General features: G+C 40.4%; 2 protein-coding genes across 6 annotated transcripts in view; one reads left to right on the forward strand and one right to left on the reverse strand.

Moving 5' to 3' along the window:
* The window catches only part of Smc4 (structural maintenance of chromosomes 4), a 29,375-nt gene extending 20,734 nt beyond the window's left edge, over window positions 1-8,641 (reverse strand). The window contains exons 1-5 of the mRNA XM_052180369.1: window positions 8,529-8,641; window positions 7,476-7,613; window positions 6,310-6,488; window positions 5,573-5,764; window positions 4,000-4,176 (exon numbers count right to left, since the gene is read on the reverse strand). Coding sequence (XP_052036329.1) covers window positions 4,000-4,176; window positions 5,573-5,764; window positions 6,310-6,488; window positions 7,476-7,608 — 681 coding nt within the window. The 5' untranslated portion in view covers window positions 7,609-7,613; window positions 8,529-8,641. The remainder of the gene's footprint in view (window positions 1-3,999; window positions 4,177-5,572; window positions 5,765-6,309; window positions 6,489-7,475; window positions 7,614-8,528) is intronic.
* Window positions 7,633-26,569, forward strand: part of Ift80 (intraflagellar transport 80) — a 102,518-nt gene continuing 83,581 nt past the window's right edge. For 2 of the 5 annotated variants that reach the window (XM_052180370.1, XM_052180374.1), the window contains exons 1-4: window positions 8,905-9,189; window positions 19,254-19,334; window positions 21,652-21,874; window positions 24,233-24,343. In XM_052180370.1, coding sequence (XP_052036330.1) covers window positions 19,299-19,334; window positions 21,652-21,874; window positions 24,233-24,343 — 370 coding nt within the window. In that variant the 5' untranslated portion in view covers window positions 8,905-9,189; window positions 19,254-19,298. Of the gene's footprint in view, window positions 7,811-8,904; window positions 9,190-16,438; window positions 16,461-17,261; window positions 17,333-19,253; window positions 19,335-21,651; window positions 21,875-24,232; window positions 24,344-26,569 lie in introns of those variants that run through there. The other 3 variants (XM_052180372.1, XM_052180371.1, XM_052180373.1) reach the window with 3 other exon arrangements.

Below are 26,569 nucleotides of genomic sequence, written 5' to 3' on the forward strand. Positions count from 1 at the left end.
ACTGTCTTCACATGCCCAACCACCGGGTACTCCATGCTTTCTACTATTCCCATATTATGCCACCTACTATTATCTGTGGACTGACAGAAGGCAGTTTTCAAAAACCTAGCTCACTTTTAATATTTTAAAGCAGTAAGCTTAGTATATTTCTCAAATTTAAAAAAAATTAATTGTGCTGTGTTTATATGCCCATGTGATGAAGATGCCTATGGATTTCAAAAGGTGATGAATCCTGCAGAACTGGAGTTACAAGCAGTTGTAAACTAGATGCTGAGAACCAATCTCAGGTTCTCTGTAGAAACAGCAGTAATCCCTGAAGATATCCCACACCACCCAGAAAAAAAAAATCATCAATTTGAATTTAAAAGGGATACTTTCACACCAAGGTTACAAATCACAAACAATAACAGATATAACAGACATTTCATGCTATGTAATACCTGAAGCTAGTAAAACTTTATAAACCCTCATATGTGAGAGTGGTGGGGCTGGGCATCTACAGCTTAGAAGAGGAAGTTGGGTATGGTAGCACACACCCCAAACCCAAGGGAAGTGAAATAAGTTCTTGTATTTTTCACTAAAAGACAGGTAAGGAAGGGGTTGAAGAAATGGCTCAGCAGTTAAGAGCACTTACTGCTCTTGTAAAGGGCCCAGGCAGTTCAAAGCACTGAACATGGGCCCTTTACAAGAGCAGTAAGTGCCCACAACCATCCAGTTCCAAGGGTTCTGATGCCCTTTTCTGATCATCTTGGCACCAATCACACATGTGGAACACATGTATACATGTAAGAAAAACACTTATATACATTATTAGACATCAAACCGAGAGCCTCACGTATGCTAGATAATCACTACCACTGAGCAACAGTCCATTCCCTTGGGCTTTTTTTTTTGCCTAAATACCTCTCACTTTTCTCGCTTTTTACTGCACTATCAGTTAACGTCTATCTTCCTCAAGTACACTTTACTCTAATTTTTCTGCAAAAGGACAAGTAACCAATTTTCTAACATTAGTATCTGTCCAAAGTATACAAGTAAAAAAGAGATTTACTTGGTTAGTTCTCAGCACATCTGTGTGCTTAGGGGCACTTTTAGCTTGGTTTTCATAGCTGGGACCTTTGGAAAACTGAAGCATTATTACTATTAACTCAAAAAAGTTTTCTTTGAAATTTAGTCAGACTTACTCGCTTTTAATTTTTTTTATTGTTATAGATTGAGACTATAATACATTTATATGTCATGCCAACTCTAAAAGTATATTCAAAAACATGAACTCAGATCTAAGTTAACGCATTCTCCAAAGTAGAAAACAGTAACAAAAATCATTTGTTTTATTTTGTTATAAAAGATGAAAAACATACAGAACTAAAAATTGACTAAATCAAAACTCTGCTTTTTAAAGAACTTACAAAACCACTTTAAAAAAAAAAAAAGATTTATTTATTTTATATATGTGAGTACACTGTCACTGTTGCTGTCTTCAGACACACCAGAAGAGGACATCGGATCCTATTACAGATAGTTGTGAGCCACCATGTGGTTGTTGGGAATTGAACTCAGGACCTCTGGAAGAGTAGTCAGTGCTCTTAATTGCTGAGCCATCTCTCCAGCCCACAAAACCACTCTCAATACAGCAATTTATTATGTAACTTTGAAGGGTAATAGAAGCATAGGATTATCATTTCTCTAACCCAAATGGAACAAAATCATCAACTCATGGAGCAAACAAATAAAATCTAGTACCTATGAAACATTACAGGCCAATAAAATCTTTCTTGTTTGGACCAAAGTCTCTCCTGCAACATACAGAACTATGTAAACCAATGGTCAATGTGACTACTTTTGAAGTACACTTGCCAATGTATACCTGTCCGTAAGGACAAGAAACAGCCTTTATCCATTTTTAGACTAATCTTAGAACCGTGCCTCATTAGAAGCACATTTAAATAGTGAAACTTGGATCTGAATACTAGTGATGCTTAAAGAAACATGAATCCATAAATAGTATAAAAGCCTTTTCAATTTCTAAAATTTAGTTCATTTTAATCTTAAAAAATTGCTTTTCTAAATTTAGATTTATGATATAATCATTATCACTGTCTCTGCATACTTACATCTTAGATGAGGAAAGAATGAAATAAAAGCTACAATATTACTTACCTTCATATGCTTTAAATCTTACTAGTTGAAGAAGCAAAGATTTTGATAAGGAGCTAAGAAAAACTCAGAAACTACTTCCACTTTCAAATTTAATAGAATTCTGAGTTCTATCTAGTTGCTAAAGTTCTTATCTAAGTTCAACTAAATCAAACTGAATTTGTTAATTAGAATGTTTAACTTAGTATTCTTTGGAAAGAACAGAAAAGTTTAATTGTGAGAGCAAACAAGGGTTCATTTAGGACCAACAATCATCTTAAATACTCTAGAAGCAGGTTTTAACACAAACTCAACATCTTATTTATTTCTTTGGAAAATTACTTTATCAGTTTCCTTCATTAGCAAATTATTAGAAGTTGTACAAATACTTTACAAGACCTAAAATATAGTCTATTTTCTACTGGCATAAAACTGATCTCAGAATAAAATTAAGCAAACAGCAAAGAATAAACCAAAGATTAGTATAATTCCCTGCAAAACTGTTACCACCATTACATTTAAAATTATAAAGGAATACAACATTTTACCCAGTTAATTAAACCAAATTCCTGAAAGTGAAAATCTGCAAAACAGTACAATTCACTTAAAAAACAAAGCAAAACACCTACAATGTTTTAAAACTACACCTATATAAATCCAAATCTTACTTACACATATATTTGCATCTGATTTTTTTTTCAATATTTATTTTTAAGTAACACTGGTTCACTAAAGTATTGTAAATGCACTGTTCTGTTAAGGGGTATTGTAGAAAATTATCATTTGTCTTGTATACTACTGTGTATGCTTCAAATAATAATGATCCCTTAAGAATATAGTGCAAAATTTGTGAAAATTATGTTAGTGGGAACACTTAGTTACCACAATAGAACATTTTATATCAAATCGAAACTCCCAACTTATTTTAAAAATCAGTAGCACAAGATACACCATATCAACAGCTGCCTCTGCATAACAAGCAATCTCTTCTCTTTTTAAATTTTATTTATGCTCTTAATAGCTTGGGATAGTATAAAAAAAAAAGACGTTTTCAAATCAAAACAAATTTCATAATTCCTAACAAGAATCAAAACAAATTTCATAATTCCTAACAAGGCTATATTTAAAAAAAAAAGGGAAGACAAATTTTCCCTTCTGTTATACTAGCAGAATATACTTTAACTTCCATACTCACACCAAAAGTGGAAAAATAAAGAAAGAAACAAAATATAGGGTTAAAAAAACGGGTGGGGGGGGGCAGCGGCAGCGAAGGGACTTCTCCAAGATTTGGTACTAAGAGTATTGGTTTAAGAAATTAGGCCATTGTAAACAAATTAAATCCACTCTGAGTAAACCTTTATGCAAGTATAATGTTAAAAATATTATATTAGGTACCCAGGAAAATTTGTTGTGATATTAAGTATATGGTTTTTATATTAGAAAAATGATAGTAAACAAAAGGGACAGATTATTAAAAGATTTTATCTAAAATGTTATCTTAAAGGGAAATAACAAACAGAAATGAGTTGCTATATCCCTGTCACACTAAAGCAGCACAATAATATTGGTGTTTAATATTTATTTCACTACGCCAATATTTACGTGCTGCTAGAGTGGAACAAGTATGTCAGATATCCAAACATAATAACACAAATGTGATGATATCTTGAATGAATTTCCTTAAATTTCTAGAGCAGCAAATAATGATTCGCATCTTGACTGTAGTATGTAAACCATGATGTGCTGCTACAGTACTTTAAGGTTCCAAAAGACAGGATTCACCAAACAGAAGAACACTCTTTCAAGCTTTATTACAAACCAAAAATAAAACCCAAGAACCTTGAAAGAAATTTTTAAATTTACCTGCAAGATTAAAAATCGATTATGGTCTAAGTCAATCCCATGGCTTCTAAGAAGATTTCCAACATCTTTAAATGTCTTTTTCTTCCCACTTATATGATAGACAGAAGTATTATCTCTGTAGGCTGTTCTAGACACATAGAAGTTGCTGTTAGGAAGGACTTCATAATCATCCCCTTCCTGTTTGTAGGAAAAACAGAACCAGAAAACTGTTGGTATTAAATCACAGGTTTAATCCAGATTTCATTTAGTATGAATACTAAAACTAATGCAACAGATCAAATATATTTTTCTTGTATTCTTTAACAGATCCATATATGTATGTATATAATGAATTTTGGTCCTTTTCACCTATTACTAGTTTTATTCCCCCTCGCCCCACCCCAAATTAAGTATGACCATAAGCTGACAACTATTTTAAAATGAAATAAAAAGTAAATTGTTTTACAAAGGACTAGATACTTTTTCAAGTTGTTTGGTTTCTTTGTCAAAAATCTCTAAAAGTTTAAAGCAAGGAAGCAAAATTTTCAGCCTTAAAATATATCTGAATAAGAGCCCAGGAAGGTTGACAAGAACCTCAGCCTATCTCCAGCAACCCACTCAACTCAAAAAACCTTGATGACTGGTTAAAAAGCTTCAGAAGAAGCGATTTAAGGAAAATATTGAGGGGAAATACTTTTCTGGTGGTGATAGTGTTGGGGAGTAAAGGTTGTTGGTTACAGAGAGAGAGAGAGAGAGAGAGAGAGAGAGAGAGAGAGAGAGAGTGAGTTTGTGTTTGTAGCAGGGAGACAGGATTCCCTTTCCTGAACAGCAGCTATCATTATTTAAAAGTAAAACATCATAAAACTTCACAATCATATACCTAATAAAGGAAATCAAGGTATAAATCCATTTTAGCATTAAAGTTCATTATTCTTAAAAGGCTCTGTCAATTTTAGATGAACCAAACAACAGCTATTGGAATAATATCTGATTTATTGGCAATCTATTCTCTAACTCAAACGTACAACAGAATGAATTCAGAAGCAAAATTATGCTAGATGCTTCTGTGTAATTAAATGTCTTTGTATTTAACCCCCCCACCAGTATCCACTCATTTGACCACTACTTCATTATGTCCATTTATTTTTTCAGGTTCTTTTCAGTTGCTTTACATGGATTTTCTAAGCTAATAATTAAAAAGATGCCTCTCCCCTACCATTTCAAAAAATACTTAATCATGTAGTTCAAACCTTTCATATCTCTCTCTTACACTCACACAACTACTAATTATTACATTTTAGAATCAATTATTACATTTTAAAAATTAAAATGTTTATCCTAAAGCAAAAAAAATGTATAACTTTTAAAATGAAGCTCATATTTATAGTGAATGAATGCTAAATTAGCACTCAGGGCCCCCTAAGTCACTGTTTTCTTCCAAAAAATTGAAGTAAACATGGTTACAGAAGCAAAAACCATGTCTTTTGCTTTAATTACACACAAATGTAAAATAAAGAACAATTCAGATCTGCAATAACAAAATGTGGCATGTTTCCCTTTCTTGCTTGAAGGTGCAAGTAGAAAATAATCTTACCTTATCAATTATCTTTTGAAAATGAACTTCTACAGTACAACTCTGAATATCCTTGTGTTCATCAGAATTATGGATCAGTACCGACAGCTTTTTAGACCTTATTTTTTGTGCTCGATAGCCAAACACAAAAAGCATGGAATCAATAACATTGGATTTCCCACTGCCATTTGGTCCAATAATACAGGAAAAGCGCTGCATAAAAGTAAATTTTTGAAAATTTAAATAGTCACACCTATACTAACTTTAAACTACTCCATAACTTATAGTAAAAATTAAGGGTATTCAAAGTTTTCATTATTAGAAGATAAGTATTTTTATTCTTTCTCTTAGGAAAAGCAGTTTATTAAGAAAAGGAAAGCACCCCAAGAATGGGAGTGGGCTAGGGAGCTGAACAAAAAGCACGCACCCCAAAACCCCAATTTGAGTTTTCTTACATCATGTTCTCTAGCACAGGCCTTTAACATCTTAAATAAAACCATATTCAAATTCTAATCCTGACAGTTTACAAAACTCATTAGCACAGTCAACAGGAAAACATTACCTTCTAACAAACAGATTCCATTCAATATGCAAACATTCTTGCTAAAGATATACCAAAGATATCGGATAAAGAAAAACGAATTCCCGTTGTTGAAATCACAGGCAACAATACTGGGTATGTAAAGAGTCAGGACCGCTAGAAAACTAAAATATCTTGTAATAAAGATGTATTACAAGTTATTTGACTAGGCAAATACCTTATGGAAAGGTCCCAGAATTTTCTCTCCAGCATAGGACTTGAAGTTTTGGTTTACAATATGAGTTATCATAAGACGAGGAGCTCCAGCTTCACTAGCCATTGCTGGAGGTGGGGGTGGAGGAATACTATTCAAAATCTCTTCTAAACTTCTGTTATCAAGCTCCTCACCTGGAGTCTCTAGGTTAACGAAAGGCAAAGGGGGAAAGCCTATATTAGTATAATTAGTTGCAAGTCTATTGCCTGCTAGGATTTAAAGAACATAATGAAGGGATGTTACTTAGGAAACCTAGGCATCTCACACAAACATCCTAAATTCATGGGGGTGGATAATCCTTCAGATGAGTTTTATGAAAAATAAAAGTCGTGAAAGAAATCAGACCATTAATAAAATTTGGTACAACTACACTGTATTTATTAGAGGAGTCTATACCATAAAGAAAACCTTGCAACAAACCGGATTCCCCGATGCCTGACAGGAGATGCAACCCTAACAATCGAAAATCCAACTCTCTACATGGTTGGTTCAGCTTAAGAAACCCAGAAACTTCAGTAACACGGTCACAGGAATTTCACAGTAGCTCTTAACTCCTACTCTCAGAATGCTCCACGCTCTCAAATTATACCTTCTCTTCAAAGGCAATCTAAGGGGCCAGCGGTTGTTTTCTTGTGTAGGATTCTTGGTTCTCAGCACCCACAATGGGAGGCTCGAGACTGCCTATAACTAGAGGTTCATGCCCTCCATGGGCACCTGCACTCGTGTATATATGCCCGAGTCACCCAACACTGACACATTTTAAAAAGTAAAAATTAATATTACACCCAAACTGGCAATCCAACAGTAAAGGGTGAGTCAAGCAACTCCACATCACACTCGGTCCTGTCTAGGGGCGCAGAGGCGCTCAGCAACTCAGGGCTGACCATGCCGCTTTCAGTGGAAACACGTCAAAGATGTCCGTGCTACTCCAAAACACAGAAATTCACAACTCAACTTTTCCGATCACCCTCATCCCTTCCAGAACCGTTACAGCAAACTGCATGAAATTCCTTCGAAAACCACAGAACGGCTTTCCGGAGCTTCCGAAGTCAACCTGTCGCCTGCGCCCTGCCAACCTCAGTGGGTCTCCGCAGGCTTTCGACGCACCCGGCTCCTGGCCGGTCACTCACCTGCGGGGGCAGCGCTGTCCGCTCCGCCGGCCGCTTGCTCCATCTCCTCTTCGCTGTGGGCACCGTCCTGGGAGGGCGGCGGCCCTTCCTCCTGGTGGCAGGCAGTGGAGGGCTTGGTGCCCTTTCGCCGCATGGTGGCTGCGGCAGGAGAGAGGCTGAAGTCAGGTCGGCCCGCGGCTCGCCGGTCAGGCCCCGCAGCAGCAGGACGGGCTCCGCCCAGGACCCACCCGCCACCGCGTCCGCCAACCCCGTTATCAGGTAGCGGGTCCCTAGAAAAGTGACTACTAGGGACACAGCAGTGGCGACCGGGCGAGACGGGTTTTCCCACGCCCCAGGTAAGTGGGTTAAACTAGCCGCGCCGGCCAACGCGCCCCCGAGGAGCCATCTCTTAAGGGAAGGACTTCTGCTGACAGTCCCCTCCCGTCGGGGCTCGGGGAGTGAACGCGCTCGGAATCGGAGAAGTTCGTCCAGCTTCGGGTCTGCGTGGCTACTCTCCGGAGCAGCAGCGCCTGCCCGGGCGACTTGTCACCCCCTCCCTTCTCCCCGCCATTTAAGTCCTGACGCCCGGACGGCCGGAGAAGTCGGTCTCTTCTCCTCCTCACCGACCCAGCAGAGAGGATGGCCGAAGCCGGAGTCGCCCGCCACCCACTGCTACCCTGGACTCTGGCAGCGTCTGCTCGGGTTGGGTCATTTCCAGGGGTAGTAGGGGGTCTATCCCTCCCGGGTCCGGGGCGGAGTCCCGAAGGACCGTGGAAGCCGTGCCAAGTCCCCAGGAGAGGCTCTGAGTGGGGCTCAGTCGCCCTGGGGGACAGGACGGACCGGCCTGGGGGAAGGGAGGACGCCCTGGCCGAGACGGGCTCGCAGCCTCCCCCAGGAAGAGGCGCTGGAGCCGCCGCCCGGCCGCCGAGGGGGAGGGGTGACAGGCAACGGAGCTCCCCGAGCCGCCTCCCTCCGCCGCACTTGGCCGCTCCGGCTCCAGGCCTCCGTGTTGCCGGCTCCCGCGGGGCAGGGAGGAAGAAGGTGACAGCCCGATCTAGAAAAGAAGTACTTCACCTGTCGGCACGTCCACCTCGGGCAGGGCCGAAATCGTGGGGCGGTCGACCCCCCGCCTCGCTCCTACCGGTGTTTCGGCTCCGGGTCCTTCACTCGAAAATGGCGCCTAAAATCCAAACTCGAACGGAAATTCGTTACAAATGCGCGCAATGGTTTCTGGGACCCGCGAATTTGAAAAAAAGTGCGGCGATTCCCACCGCCATCTTCGGGCGGTTCGAGCGCATGCGCGGGCTCTACCCCCTGACTGTGGCGCGAGGGGGAAGTTACGATTGGGAAGGGAGAGCCAAGAGGGCTACATCGTTTCTATGGACTTTAAAAGAAATAGAGTTTCGGAGACTACAGCCTTCCGCACTTCTAGAACAACAGCATTTGAAAAACTGGAGAAATTTGAAAAGAAAAAAAAATACCAAGCAGGGTCCCGCCCACAGCTGTAGGCGGGGCCCAGTTGCCCAATAACACCTTCCAGTGAGAGGGCGGGCTCGGTTAGGGGCGGGGTCAAGAGCCCGCTCGGGTGACTGGCACCTAGCAAGTATCGCGGGAAGATGGCAGGGGCACCGCTCACAGCGCTTAGAAATCACTATGGTGACGGGAAGGTCGGGAGGCTATTTGGTAACTGGTCTGAGCACTGAGAGCAATCGCCACCGCTTTCCTGGAACTTGAGGTAAATTTCTTCACCTCCAGAGCCTTTGAAGAAAAGGCTTGGAAGCTGAAGCGGCCATTGGGACCTTCCTTCTCTTGGTTTGATGGGATGAGCTCTACGGAGCATCAGTTATTTTCCATCTTCTTCCAGCCCGCAGGGCTTCTCTGGGTGTTGATAGTGGGATGTAGAGTTACAGGTAAAGCGAGAAAACCGGGATTAGTGAGTGATCTTGTAGTTCATTTATGAATAACAATGATTTTTGAACTATTTTGTGTTAGTGACATACTGAAAGGTTTTTGAATTTAAATAACCATTTGGCCAACAGGACTCTGGTGATAACTAGTTACCATTATGGGGGAATTAGTTCATAAAGTAGCATCTGTGTGCATTACACAGTGAAAGGGATAACCAGGATTGTTAAATAGATGTGGCAATTCCTAATCCCGAGCAATTTAGTTTCCTTAATGGGCTTTTAACCTGTGAGGATAATGATGGTTGGCACTGACTTTCAAACTCTCCAAAAATTGTATACTAAGTTTTGTGTGTTTGAGTTTTGTTTTCCTGGATGTTTAGTTTTCCTATAATTTTGAAAAAAACGGTCTGAATCACTCATCCTCTGCAATGTTAAAGAACCGCTGGTTAATTTGACTGCTCCCAGTAAATATTTATACAGCAACTTGTAAAGTGAGAGCTGCTAGCCTTCCTCTCTCTCTTTTTTTCTCTACCTATTTAGGGTCTGGCATATTAGAGCACCAATAAACCTGTTTAATGAATGAGTTTACATTGTTCTAAAATATATCGTGACTCTTAGATGCATAACACTTAGGGTCAGTGACTCTCAGGAAGTGCTGGGGAGAAACTACAAGTGTGAGAGTCTGGCGGAGTTTGGAGTTGGTGTGGTTTGAATAAGCATTCACTAATATTATAATGTACCTTTATGTTTATAGTTGAAAATAAATTGTCTTAATAAAACAAATGTCACCGTAAAACTCAATGAATTTTTTTGGGGGGAGGGATATGGAGGACTAGTAGGAATACCAAGAGGATAAAGGGATTCTTTTTAGGGGCTTCTGGGGTATTTGGTTCTAAAATACAGCAAAGCTGAGTGGAAGAGATACTTACAATGAGAAAAGTAGACTGGGTCATGGGAAGTGGTGCAGTGTTAAACATACTTACTGCCCTTGCAGAGGACCCAGGTTCTGTTCCCTGCACCAGCCTGGTGCTATAACCATCTGTAACTTCAGTTCCAGGGGATTCCGTGCCCTCTTCTGGTACACAAACACGCAGATTAGACACTCAGACATGTACAGTAAATGTAGTAAAAGGCAGACCAGACTGGATGGAAAGGTGTATGTGCTAGTCCGAGCAGAACTTAGTGGAAAGCTCTATGTAGAAACCAGGCAGGCTGGAGAGATGATGGCTCAGCTGTGAGCACCACTGCTGCTCTTGCAGAAGGCCTGGATTTGCCTTCCAGCACCCATCCTGAGCAGTTCACACTGCTGCTGGGAACTCCAGTGCAGGAACCTGACCCCCTTTTCTGCACAACGGCACACACAGATATGCATGCAGGCACTCACATATACACATTAAAAGTTAGGAGACAACCCTAAATCCCATTATTTCTTTGGGTGTATAATTGGGCAGTTTACTCATTAAGTGTCTCTGGGAATGTTTATAAAAATCAACAGATAAAGTCTCTCATAACATTGGTTGTTCATCTAGAATACATATAAGTATTTGATGTTACTATGTGATGGTATGTTTCAAGTATTTGCTAATAAAAATGCCGTATCAAATTTGAGAAAGTCATTTATGAAGGCTCTCGAAAGGCAAGTTAAGAATATAGCTACAAGCTTGGTGTAGCTTGGGAGATGAGGCAGGAGGTTTGCCATGCATTTAGCATAGCCTAGGCTATGTGGTGAGTTGAAGCCAGTGCTGTGCAGTGAGAGTGTATTTAAAAAAAAAAGTAAGATTGAGAAGGAAAAGAATTCTTAACAAGAACTGAAGTGGGCTATATTACTGGGGGAGGGGGGAAATCAGTAAATCACAGCTTTAGTTAGGTGGGTATGAAACACTCTTTGATGTGGTAGGGAGAGTGCCTAGGCAAGAGAAAGGAAAGATTCACAGCTCTTTTGGGCAGAATGTTACAGATTTTTGGTGGTTAAGAGCATAAACCCTTAAAGACAGTCAAATGCTGTTCGTTATGGATCTTTGAATTAGTGAAGTGGCAACAGGAATAACTGTTACTGAGTCAGGTGGTGACGTCGCTATGGAAAGTCTTAACTATTGTGGAAAGGAGTAGTCTTCAATAAATCATTTTATTTAACAACAGCCTCAAATGTAATTGAACTTAACCATGCCCTGTCAGAACAAACATCCTCTTCTCTCTCTCTCTCTCTCTCTCTCTCTCTCTCTCTCTCTCTCTCTTCTTTCTTTTGAAACAGGGTCTCATATAGCTCAGGCTGGTCTTGAATGCGCTATGTAGCCAAGGCTAGCTTTGAATTTCTATTTATCTGCTGATTTCTGGAGTTTGGGGCAAGCATCATCATGCCAGGTAGCAGAAAGGTTTTTGTAACAGCTATAAACTAAGTTGCATAATGAAGAAGACAGAACCGACAGCCATAGAGTAGACCGCAGTCTGAGTTGGACATGATGACATAGGCATTTAGGATGGGGATGGAGGTTTGGTCTGTGACGTGCCTAACGAGGCTCTGGGTTTGATTCTCAGCACTGCGTAAGTCCCATCGTGGACAGCATCCTCCTTTATTGCCAGCACAGGTGGAAAAGGCAGGAGTATAATAAATCCAAGATCACTTTACACAGCTAGTTTAAGGTTAGCCCTGACTGTGAGATTCTCAGAAAACAAGTGTTTGGATCCCTAGTGGCTGATCCAGGCCTTCCAGTCCCTGGGAGGCAGGCACATCTCTGTGAGTTCAAGACCAGTCTGCTTTATTCTATTACTGAGTATGGTTAAAAATGTCAAACAGTAGAGGGGGAGGACATAGTACAGTTGCAGAGGACCTGCCTAGTGTCCAAAAAAAGGGGAGAAAATAATTATCACTTTCATTGGGTTCTTCCTGGTCTCCATCATTAACTGTCTTGCAGATCTTCCCAGAAAAGTGCTTTAGTATGCACCAGCTTAAATCATTATTACATATCAATTTTCATTTGCACACAAGGGATTAGATTATATTTTCCAAAAGTTTTTTAGTATATGTACTTGATGTGTGTATAGGCGTGTGTTATGGCACACATGTGGAGATCAGAGACCAACTTTGGGGAGTCCATTCCTTCCTTCCAGAGCCTTTGGGTGGACTCTGGGGATTGAACTCAGGTCATCAGGCTTGTGTGACAGGTTCCTTTACCCCATGAGCCATCTTGCTGACCCTAAGTTTTATAATATTGCTATGCAACATGCTTTCCTTTTGCATATTATAGTTATCTTTCTATATCAATAGATAGCCCATTTGAAAAATGATCATGTAGCATTGTATTTTGTTGGTGCAATATGATTCTTCACTTTTAGTTGAATTGAAGATCACTGGTATTTATGGGTCATTGGGGAGTATACATGCATGTGTATGTGTGTTTGTATGTACATGTGTGTGCAGGTGCTCATGCCTATGTTGAGGCTGGAGGTAGATATCAGGTATCTTCTGTCATTTACTATGTTAGGTTTTTTTCCTTTTTAAAGACTTTTTTTCTTTTAAAAAACAGTACAGAGTGTTCTGTCTGCATATTTGCCTGCATTCCAGAAGAAGGTGCCAGACCTCATTATAGATGATTGTGAGCCACCATGTTGTTGCTGGGAATTGAACTCAGAACCTCTGAAAGAGTGGTCAGTGCTCTCAATCTCTGAGCCACCCCTCCAGTGTTACTGTGTTAGTTTTTGAGACAGGGTTTCTCACTGAACTCAGAACTTACCAATCGACTGGACCTCCTGGTAGTTCTGGGGTTCTGCATCTCTCTCAAGTGTTACAAGCACGTGCAGGGGTTTTCGTGGGTGCTAGGGATCAAAACACAAGTTCTCATGCTTCTGTGACAGTCACTTTACCCACTGAGTCATGCCCTCAACCTCACTCACTATACAATATGTATTTTAGACTCGTGAATTAGTGCTTTGCTAGAATTAATTGAACACCCTGCAAAAAGTTGTAAAAATGATAGGGGGGCTAGCAAGATGGCCCATACAGTAGAGGAACTATATGGTGGATGGAGGGACCCAGTCAGCTTCTGCAAGGTGTGCTGCTGTGCTCACACACAATTAACTAATTAATTACAATAATAGTTTTGAGGTCAGAGAGATAGCTTTTAGGTAAATATTATTTCAGTGCATGCCAAATGACACATGTTTTATCCTAGGATCTGAATCCTAAAAGTTGTCCTATTACTTCCAATGACACCAATAATAAAATAAAATTTTAAAAAGAGATGTTTTAAAATGTGTTCTGGGTGTTTTGATTGTATCTACATCTGTATTCCACGTGCATGCAGTACCCAAGAAGCCCAAAAAGGGTGTCTGTTCCCCTAGGACGGGAGTTATAAATGGTTGGGAGCTGACGTGTGGATACAGGGAACCAAACCTCTGCAAGAGCAGCACGTACTCGTAACTGCTCAACCATCTCTCCTACCCCCACAAACCCCACAAAAAAAAAAACTTTAAAGAAAATATTGAAAACTGGGCTTAACTTTAACATAGTACTTAAGCATCAGGCAAGAAAATCCGAAATTCAAGTCATCTTCATCTATATTGCCAGATTAAGGCTAGCCTGGGCTATGTGAGACCCTGTCTCAAAATAAAAGGTAATATTGGAATGTAGATATTAATGATGAGTAGGATTGTAAGGAAGTATATATACTACAATGATCAGTGTAACTTATAGAAGAGTTTATTTGGACTGACAGCTCTAGAGGGTTAGAGGCCAGCATGGCAGCGGGCAGTCGGCGTGGTTAGGAGGAACAGGAAGCGCAGAGCTCACATCCTGACCCCAAAGCAGAGAGAACAAGCACATGTAGGAATTAGGCTGAGGTGAGGGTTGGAGGTCCTTACTAATTGAACTGTACTATTCTGCAGAAGCCTGGTGCCTTTGGTGGTCAAATGTCTTAGTCTTTTCTAGGAAGTAGTGAGCCTGCCCCTATTTTCCTTCTCAGCTATAGAATGGACCTTAAATTTAGTCTGCTGACAGCTCTGATAGAACTTATCTGAATTTAAAAAAAAAACAAAACTGCCTTTCTTATTTCTTTTTATTGAAGAGCCATAAAAGAACTCCAAATAGAGCTATCAACTTTGGTATTTGATCTCTCTCTCTCTCTCTCTCTCTCTCTCTCTCTCTCTCTCTGTGTGTGTGTGTGTGTGTGTGTGTGTGTGTTGAGAGATTGAGAGACTTGCCAGGTGTGTTGTTTTGGAATAAGGAGTGTTCTCCATAGTCTTGGGCATTTGAATACTCAAGTGGTCACCAGTTAGCGGTGCTGGTTGGAGAAGTGTATGTGTTACAGCCCTGCTGGAGGTGGTATGCCATTGGTTTTGAGGTTAAAAGCCATGAGCTGTTTCCAGGACTGAACTTAGCTCATTAGGTTTGGCAGCAGGTACCTTTACCCCTTTAGCTACCTTTCCCCGCCCCCCCCCCCCCCACAGGACAAGGTTTCTCTGTAGCACTGGCTGTCTCAGAGATCCCCTACCTCTGCCTCCTAAGTGCTGGGATTAAAGGCATGTGCCATCACTATTCAGTCCCCCTAGTTCTCTTGCTAGCCCCAAATTCTACTTTTTGATAATATTAGATAAGTATCCCTAATCTAAAAATGTGTGGGACCAGAAGTATTCTGGATTTTTTTTTCAGATTCTGGAATATTTGCATATATTCATGAGATACCATGTATGTGGCACCCAATCTGAGCGTAAAGTTTGTTATTTATTTATTTATTTGTTTGTTTGTTTGTTTTGGTTTTTTGGATTTGGTTTTTTTGAGACAGGGTTTCTCTGTATAGCCCTGGCTGTCCTGGAACTCACTCGGTAGACCAGGCTGGCCTCGAACTAAGAAATCCACCTGCCTCTGCCTTCCAGAGAGCTGGGATTACAGGCGTGCGCCACCACCGCCCGGCTTAGAATTTCATACAATGATTTTTCAAGCATCCCTGTTCTCGCTGGTTTATCATAGGAAGGCAGGTGTGGACTTTTCTACTGGTGTTTTGGTGACACTTAGATTTTGGAGCTTTTTGGATTTTAGATTTTTGGATTAAAGACCCTCAAATTGTACCATACAAGATTTTAATGAACATATATCTGTGTATCTTGTATGTAGATAGTAAATTCCTCAACTAGGAGTCCTTTTTAGAGCATATTTCTTTTGTAATCTCTTCTTTGACTTAGTACCTTCTAATTCAAAATGAGGTGTGTGTTAGCAGTCAGCGCCTGTCTCTGCTATAGGAAGAGCTGGGAAGGAAGTACATTTTCCTTTCTCCTTTTTTCCTTTTTTTCTTTTTTAAGTGGAACATCTTCTTTTATAATAAAACTCAAAGTGGTTAATTTCCTAAACATAGGGCATTTACCTGCTCTTTGACAGATATAAAACTATTTATCTCTATGCCAGCACTGAGTTCTGGGCACATTCATTTTTTTGTCCACCTGGATAATAGAAAATGAATGGCTAGCTGGGCATGATGACAACTACCTTTAATTCCAGCACTCAGGAGGTAGAAGCAGGGGGATATTTGTGAGTTAGAGACTAGTTTGGTCTACGTAGTGAATTCTGGGACAACCAAAGCTACATAATGAGGCCCTGTCTCTAAATATATAAACAAACAAACAAGCTATCTCGTTTTCTCCTTAATTTATTTGTATTTGCTGGGATTACTGGCTTGCGTACCACACCTCCCTGTCAGGTTTTGGTAACCAAATGCTTTTTCTCAAGCCTTATAAATGTTGACCCCCACTAGACCAACAACAACCTACAAATGATATGCATCATAAAGAACAAGGAGTGCTATAGCAGGGCTCTGTTTCCTGTGCCTCCCTTCCCTACTCCCCAGACACTGTTGCTTGGTCAGATCCTTCCCTACCCACTCCCGAAATATCCTTGCTTGGTCAGATCCTTCACACACTAAAAGACTGCGTGTGTTTCATCATCGTCAGGAAGACACTGAGGGCAGAGCCGCTTTGTCACACCATTGGTCAGGAAGCCGGAAGGGGAGTCAGTCCTCAGCTGTCTTGCTCTTTGTCCAACTTTTTTTTCTTTTTTCTTTTAAATTAGTCTGGGATCCCAGCCACAAGAAGGTGCCACAAGCCGACGTTCAAGGTGGTGCTTTCTTCCTCAGCTAAACCTCTGGAAACATTATCACAGACACAGCTTTCGATGTGTCCCATTGATGCCCTAGGTTTTCCTTATTCCAGCAGAGTTGACAATTGAAAATAGCTATCCCAGGTGGGCAGATACAAATACCTTCAGTGTAGCACTCAGGGTGCTTGGCACTTCTTCAGATAGGCTGTGTGGGGAAAATATTGTTTTATTTTTTTATTTAATACTGTGTCAAAATTTAGATGCCATTTATATAGCTGATCTCAGCTAAGTAGAATATGTAGGGGAAAACACGGAGACTCTTTCCTGTGTTAGGTTGTTTTCTTTCTCTGACTATTTGGCATCATTATTTCTGAATGGCTGGTGAACCATCAACAAGAATGCTCTTACTGCTCTTACTATATAAAGTTTGATTATGATTTCTTCTGGTGAGGAAGTATCTATATTATGGATGTGATTGCATTTCATTATTCTAAATATTAGGTTTCAGGTTGTAGTTAGTAGCATAAATATGCAAATATCTTATCTATGGTTTGTCAATTGCAGAAGCAACAAGAATTCTGTAATTTTTTGTTCTTTAAAAAATGTTAATAAATTTGAATAATTGTGATGAACCAGGTCTATATATGCTACAGTGTTATTTACCCTTTTCCTTCTAAGGATGAGTCAGAATGCCTCCACCATAGGCTCCATAGCCATCCAGTAGTAAATACAACTCATTCCTGCTGATGATTAAATTTGTTTTTCAGCTGTACCCCACCTGAACTTTAACAACAAATGACTGTGTATTGCCTGTTCCAGGAAAGGAAGACCAGGCTTTTGTTTCAAGAAGTTGTAATGACCACCTCGCAACCCTACCTTTGTTTCAAAAGGTTCTTGTGACCACCAGTTGTTAAGACCTCCTTGTTATATTCTGTGTCTGTAACCCTTCCTATTGTTCTCACCCAATCATTCCCCATTTGGAACCCTGCTACCCCTGAGCTATAAAAGCCCTTATATCGTTGTCCCCTCCCCCCCCAATGCTGATCTCTTGAATCCTGCCTTTAGGGGGAGACAGACCCTGTACATGAAGAAAAAAGCTTGCTTTAATTAATTTGGCTATGGTAGTTTGGGTCAGTGGTCTTTCTTCCTTGAATCTTTGGGATTAACACATTAACACTAGTAAATCCCAAAAGGGTCTGATAGAAAGGAGGACGTTTTGAGAAAGCTAGGGAGCTCCTTTGTATCAAAATGAATCTAGGAAATGTGCCTGAAGTAAGTCCCATTTGTCCCTGTCTGTGCCACATACAGTTTTATACTTTTTAAGTTTAAGAGAAATCAGCCAAAGAGAAAAATAGAGAGTGCTGCACACTCTGTCTACCCAGGGGACTTCCCATCTCCAGGGACTGAGAGGCGAGCTCAGTGGGCTGAGGGGCGAGCTCAGCGGGCTGAGGGCTGAGGGGCGAGCTCAGTGGACTGAGGGGCGAGCTCAGTGGGCTGAGGGGCGAGCTCAGCGGGCTGAGGGGCGAGCTCAGTGGACTGAGGGGCGAGCTCAGTGAGCCGCAATGGGTCTTTTTTAAAGAAAGTCTCTGGTCAGCACCTCCTTTGATGTAGTTCTCTGTAATTTTAGAACGGTAGAGATTTTTTTTTACCCCCTTTAATTATATTCTCACTTGATTATATTCTTGCTTGATTTTTTTTTTTTTTTTTTTTTTTTTGGTATGGCCTAGTGATACTGCTCAAAAAACGTAAATGTATATTGGACTCAGATAGATTAGCTCTTTGGTGATGCAGTTATTTGGAGAGTGTTTACAATGTTGTTTGTTTTGTTTTCAATTTCCTTTGGTAATTATATACTGGTTTTTGTTTGTTTGCTTTTTTGTACTGGTTCTATTATATATCTCTGGAAGTCCTGGAACTCTTGGTGTAAACCAGGCTAGCCTTGAACTCACTGAGATCCACTTGCCTTTATCTCCCAAATTCTGGGATTAAGGGTGTGTACTATAATAATGCCCTGATACAAGTTAATTTTGTGCCCAACTTTAAAAAAAAAGGGTTGTTTTTTTTTTTGAGATGGGGTTTCTTTATGCTGTCCATGTTAGTCTCATTCATGGGCTTAAAGTGTGGTGATTTAAAGCTTGCTTCATCCTTTCTCGTAGCAGCACCACCACACCCAGCCTGCATAACTTTTACAGCAATGTATAGCCTTGTCCTTAAGTTGTTTCTCATTGTCTTAGCTATAGCTGTTAGTCAGTTTTCCCCACAATAGATTGTTAGCCCCAGACTGAGACTCACACACATTGGTAATACCATATTGTTTTCATGTAGATTATAGATTTAAGGCTCTTAAAAATGTAGTTTAGCCCGAGGAAGCTAACTCATTAGACAGGATCAAAACTGAGTGGTGATTGAGGGTTTCCTGGTTTGCCACACCTTTTGATTTGGTCCCAGGACAGCGTTTGGAAAGTTTCTGTTTGTTTTTTAAGCATTCATTTATTTATTGTATGTGTGCATGCATGTCATGGCCTCAGACATTACTTAGAGGTGTTCTGAAATAGCAGGCCTGTTTTTGCAGGCATGCTATAGTGAGCCTTGGGTGCTCAACCCACGGTGCCATCAATTCTTGGCCTAATCAGAGGGAGACTTTTCCTCCTCTCTCCATGTGTTTATATTAGAGGAATTAAAGGTGCTGTTATGTTTCTTGGAATTCAAAAGGTGTAAATGTGTACATACATGTATGTGTGTATCCATGTTCCTGTGTGCGCACGTGTGCACAGTTCTCAATATTGATATGTCTTCTCTTTATCTTTACAGTGAATACAGTCAAGTGGTATTTCAAATTCCTCTGAAACTGGAGACATGAGACTGAAGATATCGCTCTTAAAGGAACCAAAGCATATCCTTTAATCTTATAGACTTCACTGCATTCAACCTGTGGTCACAGCTGTCGACTTCTCTTCTGCTCGTTTTACTCTACTTACTACCTGTTTTTCATTTCTGAAAAGTTATTTTATAAACAAATTGTTTTCAAAATATTTAAGACCCCAGTTGTAGATTTTTCTGAAGTATACTGTGAGCCCAAAGTCTTACTTTCTGATACTTACTGACATTTTTATTATTCTACTTCTTAAGTATTTAAAAATTAACCTTTGTTTAGTCTAATAGAATCTTAAAAAGAGTCTTTAACAAAATCTGAATAATCCTCCAGGCAGTGGTGGTGCCTACCTCAAGTCCAGCACTAGGAGGGCAGGTGGACTTCTGAGTTCAAAGGCATCCTGGTCTATAGGGTGAATTCCAGGACAGCCAGAGCTACACAGAGAAACTCTGTCTCCAAAGGAAAACCAAAATCTGAATACTTTGTAATGTGACCTCACACATAGGTGCTCAGTTAGTTTTGCTTTATTTCTGGGTTCTCCTGATACAGTAGAGGACAGACTAGGGAAATCTGAACAGTAAACCTTTTATTATTTCACAAGGAAAGGGAGCAATCATTCTTTTCCTATATATATACACCACCCTTATATTTTGTCAGAGAGAGCCTTTAATTGGACTTTAAGGAGGTACAATTGGCCCTCCTCATCTTATTCTTAGCATGTCAATCAGTTCTCAAAGCATTACCTGTGGGCTTCATTGCCAGTCTGTGAGGGAATAAGAAAGTTAATATGGCGGAGACTTACTATTTCATTTATCGTTCTTGCAGCATTTAAAGATCATGATTTAGTAATTTCAGGTTCATTTGCTTGCTTGTTTATTTTGTGGCTGGGGATTAAGCCCAAGCCCACCTTGAGCGTATTAGGTGCAATTTCTACATGGTACTGTACCCCCAGGCCCCATCTTTATTTTATCTTTCAAGATGTTGATCTGCTGTAGGTGTGAAACAAAGAAAAATTTGCTCCCTCATCAGAAATAGGAAAATACTGAATTAAGCATATCCTTTTCCTTTTAAATTTTGTTACTTACAGTATTTTAATTATTTAATTCTTGAATAGAGATATGATTTCTCTTTTCTTTAAATTGATTTTCTGTCTTTTAAAAGGGCGCTCTCAGGAAGTCATAGTACTATAGGTACCCATTGTCTGCAGTTCCCCTTTTAAGCTCAAGAGTAACTCCTGTTTTAGATGTCTTCATCTAGTAGTCCTCCCATGGCTACTGTGTCTTCACTAACCCTGCATACACACATTTATAACCTTAGAGAAATCCCTCTCGTGCTTTGAGATATACGTGTGTGGTGTTGGGTTGCTGCTGCTTGTCTTGGTTTTAGAAATATTGTCAGGGCTGAGCAGTCATCTCAGCAGCCAGGAGCCCTCGCTGTGCTTCCAGAGCGCCCAAGTGTGCTTGGCATTGATTAACTTGCCGCTCCCTGTAACTCCAGGGGACCTGATGCCCTCTCCTGCCCTCGGGGGACACCGACATACACATGTAGCACACACACGCATACACAAATAAAAGGCAAGTAAATCCTTACAAAGGAAACCTGGTGCGGTGGCCGCAGTTGTGCTGAGCTGGTTGGTAGTGGCTCAGTGTCCTTTCCTGTACCTTGTGCTTCAGTTCAGAACAGTCCACAGCCACGTCGTCTTTTTATTTTTTTGCTTAATTTATCAAATGTTGAGCTAATTAATAGATCTTGGAACACATCAGAATGATTACTCTCCCTTTCTTCCTGCCTATCTTCCAACATCATATCCTACCTTTTGGGTTTTTACTTGCTGCTTTTGTGTGTGTGTGTGTGTGTGTGTGTTGACCATGCTTAAGAAATATCTTCAATTACAAACTTTATTTCCTCTCTGTCTGGCTTTCTTCTTTGATTTCTATTCTTGAAACTTATTTAGAAGACAGTTTCCTTTATATGGAAAAAAATATTAAAAGTCACACAGTGAGGGGCTAGAGAGATGGCTTAGTAGTTAAGAGCACCATCTGCTCTTCTAAAGGACCCGGGTTCAATTCACAGCACCCACATGGCAGCTCACAACTGTAAGTCCAGTTCCAAGGGATCTGATATCCTCACACCAGTGCACATAAAATCAAGTTAAATAAATCTCTTTAAAAATGTGAAAAGACAAGTCGCACGGTGAAAAGACAAGTCACACGGTGAAAAACTGTATTTCGAAGCTGGACAACATTTGGCTCTTCATTTGGCTTTTCACGCTCCACACCTTGAATGACTTTAAAGACTTACGTCTTTTGAACTTTACATCTCCTTGACACAGCACCACATCAAGAATTAGTGAGCTGTGTGGGCTGGACCACGGCAGAGGAGCTGTACTCCTGCAGTGACGATCACCAGATTGTGAAGTGGAACCTGCTCACCAGTGAGACCAGCCTGATAGTCAAGCTGCCCGATGACATCTACCCGATAGACCTTCACTGGTTCCCCAAGAGCTTAGGCATAAAGAAGCAGACGCAGGCCGAGAGCTTTGTCCTGACAAGCTCTGATGGTGAGTTTCTAGTGAACTGCCTCTGCCCCGCTTTGTATGAACAATATAGTACAGTACTGGGATTTGTGCCTGGAGGTGTCTTAAAAAGCTGCTATTTGATGCAGATCCACTGTCATTGTAGTTGCCTTTGTGACCTTGATTTTGAAGGATCCAGTCTACTTATTGCTTTATAGACAGTCCCTGTGTTTTATTTTTTCAGTATTTCTTTAAGATTTGATTCAGCTTACAGATTTATTTTATTTTATATATATACATACATATATATATATATATATATATTTTTTTTTTTTGAGACAGGGTTTCTCTGTGTAGCCCTGGCTGTCCTGGAACTCACTCTGTAGACCAGGCTGGCCTCGAACTCAGAAATTCACCTGCCTCTGCCTCCCAAGTGCTGGGATTAAAGGTGTGCACCACCACCACCGACTAGCTTACAGATTTTTAATGGGAATATTGGGAAATTCATGGTGTTGATTTGACACATTATTGTGATGTTAACTTTTCTTATCTGATAGTCAATGCTTACTAAGTAAATCTACTATGATGTTACTATTTTCTCCCCTGCTTTTTGATTAGTTTTATGTTTAGTTGTGTTTTGCCTATATGTATGCATGCATTCCAGGGCCGGGAGAGATCAGACCAGAATGTCTAATGTTCTGAAACTGGAGTTATAGATGGTTGAGGACCATCATGTGGGTATTGAGAAGTAAAATCAGTCTCCTGCAAGAGCAACAAGTGCCCTTAGCCACCAAGCCGTCTCTCTAGCCTCTGTTTTCTCCCTTTTAAAAACTTGTTGATGAAAATATATTTTGATACTACATAAAAGTGATTTTTTTCCCTTCTTAGACTTCCTCTCATTTCTAAAACTCTACTGATGATTCTTGGCCAGATTGTTTGTTACCGGAAAAACTGCCAGGTGATAGCTTTTCTGTCTTTGTAATCTATCCATGTTAGATAGTTGGTATTCTACTTCAAAAACAAAAAACAAGAAAACACTCTTTCTGTCCTGTGCCACTTCTCTTACTTGGTTTAATGTTAGGCTAGCCTTATAGATGTTTATTTCATTAATATTCTGCTACTATAATTTCTTAACCTTGATTTTGAAAGTGTCTCACATTTGGCCATGAGAGCGCAATCATTGGAGCCAAGGACATTAATTTTTGCTCTTGTTTTGTAGCTGTTCTCATCATGCTTTGAGCATGCCCTTACCTGCACAAGATGCCTGAAACTAATCTTGTAGTCTTTAGTTTTTAAATGGCTCTGTCTTTAGATGGTTAATGATATTTAAAAGCCAAGATGCAGGCATTGCCAGGAGTGGTCTTTCTAATGGTGTGTGGCTCCTCTTCAGACTCTTCATCAAACAGAACCCGGACATGGGGATTCAAGTGTGTACTTAAAAAAACGAGAGCCGTTCACGAGGCTCAGTGGGTAAAGCCATGGCTGAGGGCCTGAGGTCAGTCCCTAAGCCCATGCTGTGGGGAGGAGGGACTGGCTTCTGCAAGGTCCTCTGGACTCTACATGCATTCTTTGGTACATGCATGCCTCTTCCTCCAATAGATAAATAAATACATGTAAAAACAAATTAGATGCATGTCAGTAACCAGTTCTCTATCGCTCTCTATCTAAACCTTGAATATATTCTGGTTACACCAATTCTAATTCAATACTACAGAGTTTAGTTTAGTTTTCTTTTTCTAATTCTTGGAAACAGTAAGGAACTATGGTTGTTATTATCGTATATACCTTCATTCATTTAATTCTTTAATATATAATTTTTAGCATGAATAACCCGTTTAGTGGTTGTGTAAAGTTATCTCCCCCTTTGGGCCTGTCTCCCCCTCTGTCCCTCTCCCCTCCTCTTCCATCTCATCCTTTCTCTTCCCTTTTCCTTGTGTTCTCCTTCTCCCTCTCCCTGTCCCCACACCTGAGTCTCACTGTGTGTCCCAGGTTGTTCTGGAATCACTGTCCTTGGCCTCTTATGCGCTGACATTATGGGCGTGTCCCAGTTGTAAGGCATTCGTGATCTTTAAAAATGTCTTCCACATCTTTCAAATGTATTTAACTAATTTCTCATTTAATTTACATTATTCCAAAACAGGCAGGGCTTATGTATGTTTTTAAATTTAATTTTTTTGCTTACTAAACGACTTCTATGTGTCTATCATGCTACATTTTTGCAACTTTTTTATTAGACATGTGTTCCTTGAATTAAGAAGAAGAATGAGACTATGTTGTTCTTAACCTCTAGTGCCTAACAGCTAATTGTTAGTTCATTAATGCTAATTAATCTAGTAGGAGGGAGTCAAATATTTTAATATAAGTTAATTAATAAAATAGGTTCTTACAGATAATTTCTTTTAGGTAAGTTTCATCTGATTTCCAAGTTGGGAAGAGTGGAAAAGAGTGTGGAAGCTCACTGTGGGGCTGTGCTCGCCGGAAGATGGAATTACGAGGGAACTGCATTAGTGACAGGTAAGTGCTCTGCAAATTCTTCTCTTTGCCATGCAGGGATCAAAGCCAGGACCTTTCACAGGCCAGGCAAGTGTTCTACCACTGATCAATCTCCTCCTCCTCACCCCCAAATAACCTTTTAACTGAATTTGTAAAGAGAAGGTTTCAAAGAAGATGTTTTCATTGTTTTACTTTCATTTCTGTGTGGCAATAAAATACTTTGAGTAAAGCCAGGGTCTGGGTGGAAAGGGTTTACTGTAGTTTATGAGTCCAGATTATAGTTTATTTTGTGGGGAAGCAAAGGCAGGAGCTCAATGCACCGCGTCCACAATCAAGAGCAGAGAGAGCAAACAATGAACCCGTTTCCTTTGGTGTCTTGCAGTTCTGGGCAGCCATGAAGCGGTACTGCCCACGCTGGCTGGGTGTCCCGATATCAGGTAGTGAAGATAACCCTGCGGGCATGCCTCCTGGCCAGCTTAATCTAGATAATTCTCAACTGGGATTCTCTTCCCAGGTGGTTCTGGAGGTGGCAAGTTGACATTTAAAACTAACCACCACAATCCTTTAGCAGTAGCCTGCTTTACTGTCTAGTAGCAAATAATTGTCATAGTACCAGTCTAGACTGTTGTGTAAATGGTATCATTCAGAATATTTTATTTTTTCTTCATTTACTATCTGGAGATAGAATCTTGATATGAAGAACAGGCTGGCTTAGTATTCATTTTTAGGTCAATCTGGTCTCATTAGTAATCCTCCTGCCTCAGCCTTCTCAATGCTAGGGCTACAGGAGGGTTTCACTATCTCCATTTGTTGAGATTCATACTAAATAATTACTTTTATTTGTTCTATCAAAGGATGCTTGTAGAATGATTAAGTCCTAGAGTAGGTAAAAGTTATAATTTAAAAAAAATTCTAAAATTGAAAATTTTTCATATAACTTAACCTCTATCTGCCTTCTCTCTTCTATTTCAGCCCTACACCAGGTAGGACTTACTGTATTAGTCATCTATTGCTGCATAATGAGTTACTTCAGCAATTAGACTTAAAAATAAGTATTTACTATGTGGCCATTTCTGTAGGTCTGGAGCAGCTTTGGTGGGTGGGTATTTCTGGACGGACGTGTGTGCCCTGGTAACATGTGGCTACAGTCCTGAGAAGGCTTGATGGTTGTGGCTCACACACGTGGGCGCATGAGCCTTGGTTCTTCTCTGGCTTTAGCAGGGGACCTTAATTCCTTGCCACATAGGCTAATAGACTATTTTTTACATCATGGCATGTGGCTTCCCAGGGGTAAAGAAATAGCAAGTTAGAAACCACAGTATCTTTTCTGATTCACCCTCAGAAAACATACCTGGCCATTCCAGCCTGCTGTTCGTTAGATGCAAGTCCCGAGGACAGAGCGCGTGAAGAGCGGGCTAAGCACAGCACGTCCTGGACTAGGAGTGCCTTTCATCTCTCCTTCAGGCCTTCTCTAGGACGGTTTTAAATTTAGTATTATTATTTTTTTAGTGATGTGTCTCCCTGGTTCCTTTAACTTCTTTCCCAATGTCTTCTTTTTCAGCATATAAATATATTTAGATGTGAATCATTTTAAAAATTAGGCAGGAAATCTAAATTCTAGGCTGGAATGTATCTCAGCAGCAGAGTACTCACCTACTATGTGCAAGGTTCTAGGTTTGATCCCCAGCACCACAAGAATAGAATCTAACAACTAAGTAAATAAAAACAAAACTCCTGCTGGGCATGAGGACACACACCTTTGATCCCTGCCCAGAGGCAGGGGCAGGTGGATGTCTGTGAGTTTGAGGCCAGCCTGGTCTACATAGTGAATTAGGGGCAGCCAGAGCAATATAGTAAGTCCTTGTCATAGAAAAACAAAAACCAAACAAACAACCAACCAAATAACAAAACAACTGACCTACCAACCAACCAACCAACCAACCAGAAATCCCTTTCTTAAATGACTCTCTGTAGCTCCAGGCTCTTTCTTCCTGTTTGAGCTAAGATGGTCACAGGTGGATTCCATTTCCCTGGTGGTGGTAACTGCAGTAGATACCCGGAGAATACTTTCCTTAAAGTCTAAGTGGACATCACAATGGCAATAGAAGTAGTATTTGAGTAACACATTCCTGAATTTTCCAAGTTTGAAGGAAAAAATGAAATTTTTACTATGGAAGTTAGGTTACATTGATGAAAGCTTTTTTTTTCATGTAATTTTGATTTAAATTTACAGTTAAAACATACTCT

This window comes from Apodemus sylvaticus, chromosome 4 (genome assembly GCF_947179515.1).
Source record: "Apodemus sylvaticus chromosome 4, mApoSyl1.1, whole genome shotgun sequence".
Classification (NCBI taxonomy): domain Eukaryota; kingdom Metazoa; phylum Chordata; class Mammalia; order Rodentia; family Muridae; genus Apodemus; species Apodemus sylvaticus.